The 11,913-nt window shown below is 48.0% G+C and overlaps 1 protein-coding gene across 1 annotated transcript; it reads left to right on the forward strand.

Moving 5' to 3' along the window:
• Positions 1–3,971: 3,971 nt before the first annotated feature.
• Positions 3,972–10,955, forward strand: LOC125410318 (melanoma-associated antigen D1). Its single transcript, XM_048449816.3, has 13 exons — positions 3,972–4,195; positions 4,746–4,819; positions 5,508–6,209; positions 6,804–7,472; positions 7,569–7,632; positions 7,820–7,899; positions 8,064–8,155; positions 8,374–8,453; positions 8,546–8,588; positions 8,822–8,884; positions 9,393–9,507; positions 10,152–10,537; positions 10,747–10,955. Exons 2-12 carry the CDS (start codon positions 4,775–4,777, stop codon positions 10,527–10,529), a joined length of 2,331 nt encoding a protein of 776 aa, XP_048305773.1. The 5' UTR covers positions 3,972–4,195; positions 4,746–4,774; the 3' UTR covers positions 10,530–10,537; positions 10,747–10,955.
• Positions 10,956–11,913: the final 958 nt, after the last annotated feature.

The following is an 11,913-nucleotide window of genomic DNA, read 5'->3' on the forward strand; positions in this document are numbered from 1 at the left end:
GCCATCTGTGAACACAGCTTCAAGGGACCAGACATCCTCTTCCAGCACTCACAGGAACCTTCACAAGGAAGGAAGAAAGGAAGGAAGGAAGGAAGGAAGGAAGGAAGGAAGGAAGGAAGGAAGGAAGGAAGGAGCAAGGGAGGGAGAGAGAGAGGGAGGCACAGAGGGAGGGAGGAAGGAAATAATTTTTTTAATGAGGCTAGGATAAGCTATAAACAGAAAAAAATGCAAACCACATACCTGAAAACTCATGAATAAACTGGAAAAAAGTCAATATTCAACTTTTAAGATTACTTAAGTTCATTACTTCTTTGTATGTGAGTATATGTGTGTGAGTGTAAGTATGGCAAATGTGTGCAGTATATGTGTTCCTTAGTGTGTAGGTACATACATCCATGTGCTCACAGAAGCCAAAGGATGATGCCAGGTGCTTTCTGCTTTATTCCCAGGCAAAGTCTTGCAGTGAACCTACAAACAGGAAGATCCAGCAATCCTCCTGTCTCCATTCGGATAACAGGTGTGCATAGCCACATACAGCTCTTTACATGGGTGCTAGAGATTTTTAACTCAAATTATCACGCTTGCACGGCAGTGCTCTTACCAAGATCCAGCATATTTTATAAAAGCAATAAAACAATCCAATTATATTTATTGGATTTAATCTATATTTATCCAAAATGGATAAAATAGACATTTTATTAGAAAGGAGATATGGGTGTGAAATTATCACACAAAAATTAGGTATGGTTAACCATCAGATAAATGTACATTAAAATCATGGTGAACTATTACTACACGCTATTGCTAAAACTTCTGACGACAGATACCACCAAAGATTTGGAGAAATTGGACCGCTCATGTGTGGTTAATGAATGGAAAATGGAAAGATCTATAGCTTCCTTGTAAAACTACCATACACTATAAGACCCAGAAATTGTACCGTTGGACATTTAACTCAAAGGAATGGAAATCTGTTTACACACACACACACACACACACACACACACACACACACACACACACGTTAAAAAAGGAAAAGAAAAGAAATTAGGGGCTAGAGATGGGCAAGCAGTTTGAACCTTTATGAGTTCAGTTCCCAGCACCCACACCAGGTGGCACACAACCACCTATATAACTCTAGCTCCAGGGAGTCCATCCAAAAGCCAGCACATATGCGGCGTACACGCAGAGGGACAAACCCACAGACATTTTGAGGGAAAGTTAGAAAGACAGGCTTGCTCAGGGACGAACATCTGGACAATAGAGTCATGCCCCGCCCCTCAGGCTCCCACCTTTCCCGTCTGAGTCCCGCGGAAGGAGCCTGCAAACCCACTGGTAAAGACTTTTCCTGCGTTGGAGTCTTTTGTCTTTCCTGGACAGTCAGTCGTTTGCCTGTTCCGCAAAGTGGGCTCAGTTAACACCAGGATCCGTGTGACAACGTGAACAAACATAAACAAAAATGAATATTAATTTTTTTTGAAGAATGACTCAGAGTTAGATTTTTGATAAGTAAATCAGATGCAAAAAATTACATATGCTCTTAGTTCTTGTCAAATGATCAAAACAAGAATGTTTGATCAAGCAAGGATAGAAAGATCATGTTAACAATGTACCTCTCACAGAACTGAAAGAATGTGAAGTATTAAGCAAAAGAGTGTAATTCAAAATATTTTCCACATGCATGTCATCCTATTGATGTAAGAAGAGCTGTGTGTGCACTTAAAATGCTATATGAAAGGTAGCATAAAAACCTTAGCCAGTGGCTCAAGACAGTGAAGATTAGCAAATGATTATTTAACTTCTATAGCATTTATATAGTATTTCAATCTTTAATGATATATAAACTGTTCCTGTAATGAGGATGTATATGTGTCTGTGTATGACAAAAAAAAATAAGTGAATTTGTCAAGCAAAAATTCCTTTCAAGTCTCTGCTTTTAGCAATGTGGTAGGTACCTTAATTCATTCATCAAACAATTATTTATTGAAAATATATGTACTAGGCATTGTTCTTCACGCTGAGGATTCAACAATGAATAAAACAGACAACAGTCCATGTCCCTAAAGAAACCTTCATTCTAATATGGCAAAAAGAGCATAACTAAAGGAAATAGTAGTGAGGAGGGAAAACATAAGAGAATAAATTTGGGAATAATAATTTGGAGACTATCAAGAGATATCCAGCTGGAGAAGGGAGGGGGCAGTGGGAGAGGAGTCTGTAAAAGTCAGAGTCTGGGTCATGACTGAAGATACAGACATGAAAGCAGATACTCTATAAAATGGCACCTCAGACCTCCTTTCCCGAGTCTGATCACGTCCCACTGCAGACGCTTTACAGAGGAAGTGCTGAGGAAAAACAGGCAGCTGACAGAGGAGGTTGCTATGCAACAGATGAGGGAAGTCATCCAGCCTGGCAGAATTGATGTTGGCCCTTGGGGACTAAATGCTGCAGTCCTTCCTAGCATTAGCCCTCTTTCATATGCAGGCTCCTGGCAGGAGCTGACGCCAGAATAAATGGGAAATGCGCTCAAAGCTGCCTTGGATTTTGGAACCGTATGGGTTTCGTTTGAGTCACTTCGTATCTGGGTGTCATTTTTTTTTTTCCCTGCGTTTGTTCCTTCAGCCATCTTGGAAACACAGCAGGTTCTGTGTCCTTGGACAGGACCCACTTTCTGTGATTCTTACTTTGTGTAGGGAGTAAGCCAGGCTCAGAGAAATCCACTAAAGTGACTATGTTCTCAGGGGCTCAGGCAGCCACGGACAGATGGACGAACCAGTAAAGTCTAAAACCCAGCGCAGCTTCAGTCTGCAAGAACAGGACAGACACACCTGAGTGCTCTGGTTGCTCCAGCAAGCACCAACTCCTGGGGTCTCACTCCTGGGAAGTGCCTGCCACTAGGAGCACAGCGGGAACACACACACACACACACACACACACACACACACACACACACACGAGGGCCTCCTAGAATACAGGCCTTGTCCACTTGGAACGTATATTGGGAAGAGGAAGGCTTTTCATTTCAATGGAAAATTAAGGAGTGCCTCAGTTCTCAGATCAGCACTAATACTATATAGATTCTGCAGTCTGGAAAAGCCAGGCCCTACATGGATGTTTGTTGTTTGGATCAAGTCTCAGAGTTCTACCGCTGGCCTGGAACTCGTGGCTTTCCTCAATCAGTCTCCAGAGTGCTGGAATTAGCAGTGTGCACCACCGTGCTGTGCCAAATCTTGCCTTTTCTGTTTGTTACCAGCTCAGTGCCCTGGCTCAGACAGTGGGTTTATGACTTAGCCACCTGCGTGTAAAATGAGGATGTTGCCCCCCGCCCCCGCATCCCTCTCCTAGGGCTGCTGTTGGAGATAAACAAGCTGGGGGCGGGGGGGGGATCCCATGGCCCTCCGCCTTTCTCCTCCCGGTCTGACCCACCCCTCAGGAAACGTTTCCATGGCAAAACTGCAAAAAGGGCAAGAGAAAAGCTAATTTCCCCGAGTCGAGTCCGAGGCAATCTATAGATTGCCCTAGCCGACACTGGCTTCGCAGCCTCCTGTAAAGCATCCCCCACCCCCACCCAAGCCTTTAAGGTTCCTGCGTTGCGAAGTGGGTGAACTCAGCGGAGGCCCTAGCTCGTGTCGAAATAAGAGACCCCCCGCAGAGGCCGACCTAGGAGGCCCTGAGCGAGGGGTGGGCGGTAGTGGCGGACCTGGCTAGAGAGTCCTAGGGAAAAAGGGAGGGACTGAGGAGAGACGCATTGCGGATAAAGGTAGGGGGCTGGTGTGCTGGGCCAGGGGGTGGGACCAAAAGGCGCTGCGCATCTGTTGGAGGGGTGGGTGCGTAAGAAGAAGGGGGAGGAACCTCCGTCCACTGTCAACCTGGTTGGCGGTGGGAGAGTGTGCTGGCAAAGAGGCGGGATCTCCTCCAAGTGCACATGCGCCACAAGGGCTCCGGGATGAAGCTTTTGTTGGGAAAGCAAGCGGGACTCTTATTTGGATAGCTCGCTGGTGCGCAGGCGCGGACCTTCCTGAGGCGGTGGGTGGTATATTAGGCGAAGAGGCGGGGTCGCCCGAGCTGCCGCGCTGGCATTTTCTCCTGGACACGGAGAGAGTGCGGGTGCAGAGAGCCGAGCCCAGCAGTCCTGATCCTCTGAGTCGTGAAGAAGGAAGGCAGCGAGGGGGCTGGAGTTGGGGCCTGAGGCAAGGTGAGATGAACCCCCAGAGCGGGCATCTGCCCCCTGGTGCGGCGCCCCTCCCCCATCCTTTTATCCCAATCCCTTTACCCTGGATTTAGAAACCCCGTCCTGCTCGAGCCCCGATTCATTCCCCGCTCCCGATCCCTTTTTATTTAGAACCCCGTTCCTTCTCTGAATCCTTATCTAATTCCTTCGCGGAATCCTCATCTTTCCCGACCTTGATCCGTTATACGATGCCTCTTGATTCCAAACCGTAATTCAACTTCCCAGGAGCGAATCTTTCCCCTTCCCTCTCCCCCGCCCCCCGAAAATTACCGCATTCGGAGCTCTTAGCGGATTCCAGAACGCGGATTTGAACCGTTTTCGCTGTCAGCGTCTGGAAATTTTAGATTGTCCATCGGGACGGCCGTTTACTTTTCCCGCTCCGGTTAGGCCTGTTTCTCCCCGTACCCCGCACCTCCCCCGCCCCCAGAATCAAACCACGCACGCACACACAATTCGGTCCTGCGTATTTTTCTTCTGTAGTATAATGCCTCGTTCCTCTCCCACACCCCCCTAGGCTCTGCCCCTGCCACCGAGACAAGAGCTATGGCTCAGAAACCGGACGGCGGTGCAGGCCTCCGCGGCTTCCAGGTGAGATTCCCTGGTCCCTATTCCTCCATTTTCCCTGCTGACAGATGACGCCCACCCCCGGCCCCTTAGGTGGCGCAAATGCCAGGATCTGATTTTGCCCTTCTTCCGGCCTAGACTCCGCTGGCTCTCAAATTTCTAGCGTTTATCGAATGGGGGGAGGGGCGTCCCTTTTCAGCCATCGGTCCCTGCTTAGAGAAAGGGGAGACCCTGTTAGTCAGGGCATCCTGCCCAGAGAATGCGGGTTGGGTAAGGAACCATTTTTTTTCCATAACCCTGACGCGTGTAGAGCCGTCTATCGCCCCATCCCCCAACCTCTCGCCTCCACCCTCCCTTTCTCCACGCAGCGAGACTCCCCCTCCACCCTCTGTGCTTATCTTCCTCCATTCCTTCTCCTCAGGTCTTGAGCTCCCCACCGCAAGCCTAAGCTGTCCGGCTCTAAACACGCTTGGGGTTCAGTGGTCGCACCACGCTCCTCACCAGCCCCTGCTGCCTCAGACTGCCTTCACCTTGCCCTGCCCCCTCTACCCTTAACCAAATTTTGTTCCCGCCCCGCCCCCCTTTGACCCTCCTCTGCCCCTAGATCTGTGGACTGTGACTCTTGTCTACAGCTCCCCTGCTGCGTGTGCCCCTCCTTCTGATCTGGCTTAGAAGGCCCAGAGGTTGAAATGTCCCCCTCCTCTATTTGCAGGCTGAGGCCTCTGTCGAAGACGGCGCCTTGCTTGTGCAGACCTTGATGGAAGCCATCCAGATCTCCGAGGCTCCACCCACCAACCAGGCCATGGCAGCTGCCAGTGGGCAGAATGCTAGTCCCCAGAGTTCACAGCCCCCAACTGCCAATGAGGTGGCTGATACTGAGGTTTCAACAGCTGCTGCTAGGCCTAAGACAGGCTTTAAAGCCCAGAATACCACCACCAAGGGTCCAAATGATTTCTCTCAGACACGTAATACCAAGGAGATGCCCAAGAACCAGTCTAAGGTGGCCTTTAAGTCACAGAATGGCACCGCTAAAGGCCCAAATGCTGCCTCTGAGTTTTCCCAGGCAGCAAGCACAGGCAAATCAGCAGCTAAAAAGTCTGAAATGGCCTTTAAGGCCCAGAATACCACTACTAAGGCAGGCCCCAGTGCCACGTACAATTTCTCTCAGTCTCCCAGTGCCAATGAGATGAGCAACAACCAGCCTAAGACAGCTACTAAGGCTTGGAATGATACCACTAAGGTCTCTGCAGCTGATGCCCAGATCCAGAATGTAAACCAGGCCAAGATGGCTGAGCTAGGGACCAGCCCAGGTATCTCTGAAACTGATGGCGCAGCTGCACAGACCTCAGCAGATGGCTCCCAGGCTCAGAATGTGGAGTCCCGGACTATAATTCGGGGCAAAAGGACCCGCAAGGTGAGATCCCTGCTAGCTTCAGTCTGCTCTGGGTGCTCGCCTTTTTTGAAGTACCTTTGCTCCAAACAAAATAAAGGGCGTATATACCTGTATTTGGGCTAAACTCTAGGGGCTGTTTAAGGTAAATGCTTATTCCTGACCCCTGATTGGCCACAGGTTGATGGTGAGTCTATACAAGGCCACAGACCATATGGATCACCATAACCCCCTGTGTATAGGTCATTTTACATTTTGACAGTACGCACCATGGGTGAGGTCTTAAGAGAGGCAGGCTCACACTGAGTTATCATTGGCTCTTGAAGAGTCTCCACACTCGCTAGAGAAAACACGATCAAGGAGAAATGAGACTCAAGTTCAGGGTGGGAGCAGTGGTCACATAGGAAAGGCCACGCTCTGGGCCCCCCCCCCTTTATGATTGTCCTTGGTCTGGTTTGGAGGTGAAACTCCTGCCTGAAAGACAATGAAAAAGAAGCATAAAATGACCCCGCAGTAGCCATTGGTCGCTCTATGTTTGCTTTAACATCCTAGGTTAGCTACTGGAAGGACTCAGGATGTAATAGTGAAGCTGGAATTCTCTTTTCTCTTACGATGCAGATCAATAACTTAAATGTGGAGGAGAACAGCAGTGGGGATCAGAGGCGGGCCTCGCTGGCTTCGGGGAACTGGAGGTCTGCTCCAGTTCCAGTGACCACTCAGAACCCACCTGGCGCACCCCCGAATGTGCTGTGGCAGACCCCACTGGCTTGGCAGAACCCGTCGGGCTGGCAAAACCAGACAACCAGGCAGACCCCACCAGCACGTCAGAGTCCCCCAGCTAGGCAGACACCATCAGCTTGGCAGAACCCAGTTGCATGGCAGAATCCAGTGATCTGGCCTAACCCAGTGATCTGGCAGAATCCAGTGATCTGGCCAAATCCCATTGTCTGGCCTGGTCCAATTGTCTGGCCAAACCCAATGGCCTGGCAGAATACACCTGGATGGCAGACCCCACCCAGCTGGCAGGCTCCCCCCAGCTGGCAGGGCCCTCAAGATTGGCAAGGCCCTCCAGATTGGCAGTTACCCCATGACTGGTCACTGCCTCCTGACTGGTCCTTTCCCACCGACTGGCCTTTTCCACCTGACTGGATCCCTGCCGACTGGCCAATTCCACCTGACTGGCAGAACTTACGACCCTCGCCTAATCTGAGATCCTCCCCCAACTCTCGTGCCTCACAGAACCAGGGTGCACCACAGCCCCGAGATGTGGCCCTTCTTCAGGAAAGAGTAAGCGCTGCACCTCTCGTCTTTTGCTGTTGTCCTTCCGTTTGTAATCAGCCACGTTTGCTGCAAGCGTAATTTTAATTATTTCTTTCTCCCCAGGCAAATAAGTTGGTCAAGTACCTGATGCTTAAAGACTACACGAAGGTGCCCATCAAGCGCTCAGGTAGGTCCTGCCCGTCCCTGCGCTCTTTGGGCATCTTTTGCATATACATCCATCCCTTCCCTTCCATAGCTGATGCTTCTGTGCGTACCTTTGAAGATCCTGACTCAGCTACCCTCACCAGGGCTGGCAAAGGGACTGCTACTCGGTACTCCCACCCAGTCCCAGGGTTTCCCCTTGTCTCCTACAGAAATGCTGAGGGATATCATCCGAGAATACACTGATGTTTATCCAGAAATCATCGAACGCGCCTGCTTTGTCCTGGAGAAGGTAAAAAGCCAAATCTAAGAAGCTGGAATGCTGGGGAAAGTCTCAGTTTTATGAGATTCCTGCCTGAAAGTTTAGGGCAAGGCTTAACAGGGCTGTGACTGCCTGCCTATGTGATGAGTATACTAACTGCTGTAATTTCATAATCTGTTTTCTTGCCCCTGTAGAAGTTTGGAATTCAGCTGAAGGAAATTGACAAAGAAGAGCACCTGTATATTCTCATCAGTACTCCTGAGTCCCTGGCTGGCATACTGGGAACGTAAGATGGGAAAGGAGGTGGAATATGGCCTTTCTCAGTGATGGCTTTTTTTTCTAAGAATGTCAGTATTCATTCACATAGGAGGTCATGGGCAGAGTGGGGGCATAATGATCTCCACTGAGGAATACTGGAAAAGATAAATTGGTAAGCTTGCTGGGGGTTTTCATGCAAATGGCTGCTGACTATATATACGTATATATATTCTTTTTGTCCTCTAGGACCAAAGATACACCCAAGCTTGGCCTCCTCTTGGTGATTCTGGGCATTATCTTCATGAATGGCAACCGCGCCAGTGAGGGTGAGCGGCTGGACTTGCGGCTGGGGATTGCTACAACCTGATTCTCATGCTCACTTTCTGTGCCTTATCTCTCCCCTTGCCTCCTGTTACAGCTGTCCTTTGGGAGGCGCTGCGCAAGATGGGACTGCGTCCTGGGTATGATTAGGCTCTTTCATCTCCTGTCTGTTTGGATTATCCTTTGGCAGCCAAGGGTGGTTCCAGAATTGCATTACATGATGGTCTTGTGGCAGTGGCGGGATGTGTGTGTGTGTGGGGGGGTGCTTTGGGGGATGTTTAGGTTATTTGAATAGATGGGAAAACCATCTTGAATTCTCTCCCTCTTCTCTTCAGGAAAATTCTGATTGTCGTTTCCTTTTTTTTACCATCAGGGTCAGACACCCCCTCCTTGGTGATCTGAGAAAACTTCTTACTTACGAGTTCGTGAAGCAAAAGTAAGTGAATGCACTCAGTCTGTATCAGAAAGGGCTTTCTAAGCAGACTGCTTACAGCACACCGTATGTAGGGTCACAGAAATGCGTCTTTACGCAGAAGGCGGTACTGAAGGTACGCTTTGAGGTAGGACATTTCTGCAGCATAGTTGTGAGTGCAGCCTCTCCTCTATTCTCAGGAACAGTAGGTCATGTTGGAATCGCGGAAGGGCTCTATTGGTGGTTCGTTGGCAGGATTATAAGAACCTGAAGCAACAACTTTAGCAGAAAGGTTAAAATGAGTGTTTCCTTCCTGTGACCCCATACAAGTGTCCCTTGCAGCTCTGAGTGGTTGCCTGGTATAAAATCACTGGCCTAGGAATTCTTAAAGGGTAGATACCCTGACTATGCTTAGAAGTGAGTCTGGAGTAGACGAGTTCTCTTTGAATTAAAGCGTTTCAAAATCCAGAATTGTGAGGTATTTTTCACAGACTGCCCATAAACACAGACCTTTTTTTTTCCCCCACCTCAGATACCTGGACTACAGACGAGTGCCCAACAGCAACCCTCCTGAGTATGAGTTCCTCTGGGGCCTGCGTTCCTACCATGAGACTAGCAAGATGAAAGTGCTGAGATTCATTGCAGAGGTAATGGAGGAACTGATGATAGGTTAATAGGGTTCAGTCCCCAGAACCCGTGTAGAAAAGCCACATGTGGTAGTGTGTGTTTACAGTCCAGTCCTGGGGAGATGGAGAGCCTACTTGTCGAGAAACACTGTTTCAAATAAGGTGGATGGTACGTGAGGAACATCACTCAAGGTTGCCTTCTGGCCTCCATGCATGCACTTGTATGTGCACACACACACACATACAGGAACACACACGAGAAGCTAGCTTAGCAATTTAAAATACGTGGTAGTCATTAACTTATAAGACATTCTGGTGCATAATAGATATCTAGAACTTACTCATTGTATCTAACTAAACTTCATGCCTTTAATGAATATGTCCCTGTTCCTCATCCACTTGAGCCCTGGCTACCAGCATTCTAATCTACTCCTACGAGTTCAGTCATAGATTGCCATTTAGATTGCATCTAGTCTCTCTGTATAATGCCCTTCAGTTTCACCCATATCGTCACAAACAGTAGGATTTTCATTTTTGAAGACTGAATAGTATTCCACTGTGTGTAATAACAATATTTTTCCATTCATCTATTGATGGGCACTACACTGATTATATATCTTGGCTACTGTAAAAGGTTTCATTTGGTTTTCTGTTCCTCATCGCAGGTTCAGAAGAGAGACCCTCGTGACTGGACTGCACAGTTCATGGAAGCTGCAGATGAAGCCTTGGATGCTCTGGATGCTGCTGCAGCTGAGGCAGAGGCCCGCGCTGAAGCAAGAACCCGCATGGGAATCGGAGATGAGGCTGTGTCTGGGCCCTGGAGCTGGGATGACATCGAGTTTGAGCTGCTGACCTGGGATGAGGAAGGAGATTTTGGAGATCCTTGGTCCAGAATCCCCTTTACCTTCTGGGCCCGATACCACCAGAATGCCCGCTCCAGATTCCCTCAGGCCTTTACTGGCCCCATTATCGGCCCCAGTGGTACAGCTACTGCCAACTTCGCCGCCAACTTCGGTGCCATTGGCTTCTTCTGGGTTGAGTAAAACGTCAAGTAAGTAAATCACTCTGAATTAGGCAAAAGGGATTCTTGGGGGAATACATGGTCAGTGGGGATTGTAGTCACATTCCTGAGCTAGTAATGATATACAAGCCTTGGTGGAGAAAAAAGAAGTACAAAAAACTACTGCTTATTTGGTGTTTATGTTCCTTATGACTTGATACAGCTTACTGAATTATTTTCCCCTTTTCTTATATTCACAGATACTGCTCATCATTTGCAATAGTTTTCCCTCTGAGTGAGGCTGAAGCCTCAGATTCCTTCAGAACACAGCTATCTAGAGAGCCACATCCTGTTGACTGAGTGGCATGCAAGATAAATTTATTTGCTATTCTGTCTATTACTTTTTTTTCTTGTGTGTTGTCAAGTTTTGGTATCAGAAATAAATGTTGAAATTGCAAAGTGAATTAAATGTGCTCCTCTTTTTTGTGTGTATATCCAGAGAGAAGGATCAACATATTTACTGGCTCTAACCTGAAGGGCAGATCAGCTTTCAATATATGGGAATATGGGTAGATGCAACTAACATTGGGAACCAAAGAAGGGAATGAGTGAATAAAAGTGTTTATTAGATCTAAGAACTGGTGTGATTGTTTATTTAGTAAATATCACATAAGTAATGCGTGTGATGGGCAATGCTACTGTATAAGAAATGCAATGGCGATGGGAGGTGTGGTGGTCAAAACAATTCCATGTAAGAAGACGGAATAAAACACCCAGTGGTGTTGAAACTGGAGGCTGGAAGATGATGTCAGTGGTTTAGGATTCCAGGATGTTTGTGTCCGTGTGGAAAGCAGCATAATTAGGGAAGAGGCAAGCATAGGAACAAGCCCCGGGAGCCAGGTACCAGAGTCTCGGATGTAAGAGTACCCATAGCCACATTACCCATAAAGGGCTGAGCTAATAGATCACCCCTGTACCGTCTCTGGAAATGCAATCTGTCCCTCCAAAAGTCATCACAATGACCCGTTGACATGGGATTGGGGAGCTTCATCACAGACACAGAGTTTATGAAAGAGACCTCAAAAGTGTTAACAATAATTAATGAAAAAAGGAGGCCGTGAGTTTGGAAAAAAACAAGAAAGGGAATATGGGAGGAGGGTTGGGGGGAGAGGAAAATGAGGTAATTAAAATCTCAAAAAAATATTTTTTTAGAAAATAGTCTCTCATAGGGAAAAAGAGGAGTTAGAAAACCCCGATTGAGGAAGTAAAACCACTCTGACCTCTAAGTGGACCTGCTTGAGTTAATGAGGTTTTCTCACCAGGAACAAAATCAGGCCTAGACCATCACTTACTTAAAAACTGCGGTATCTGGGCATGTGAGCATGGCAGGGGCAGAAAATGTGGGTGGTAGGGGGAAAAAAGCAAGA

This window comes from Myodes glareolus, chromosome X (genome assembly GCF_982192425.1).
Source record: "Myodes glareolus chromosome X, mMyoGla1.1, whole genome shotgun sequence".
NCBI classification, from domain to species: Eukaryota; Metazoa; Chordata; class Mammalia; order Rodentia; family Cricetidae; genus Myodes; species Myodes glareolus.

Excerpts from the sequence above, each read along its gene's own strand:
- LOC125410318 (XM_048449816.3), top strand. The coding sequence starts at position 4,775 with ATGGCTCAGAAACCGGACGGCGGTGCAGGCCTCCGCGGCTTCCAG. Across the intron at positions 4,820-5,507 it reads CAGGCCTCCGCGGCTTCCAG|GCTGAGGCCTCTGTCGAAGA; the intron begins GTGAGATTCCCT and ends CTCTATTTGCAG. Across the intron at positions 8,589-8,821 it reads AAGATGGGACTGCGTCCTGG|GGTCAGACACCCCCTCCTTG; the intron begins GTATGATTAGGC and ends TTTTACCATCAG.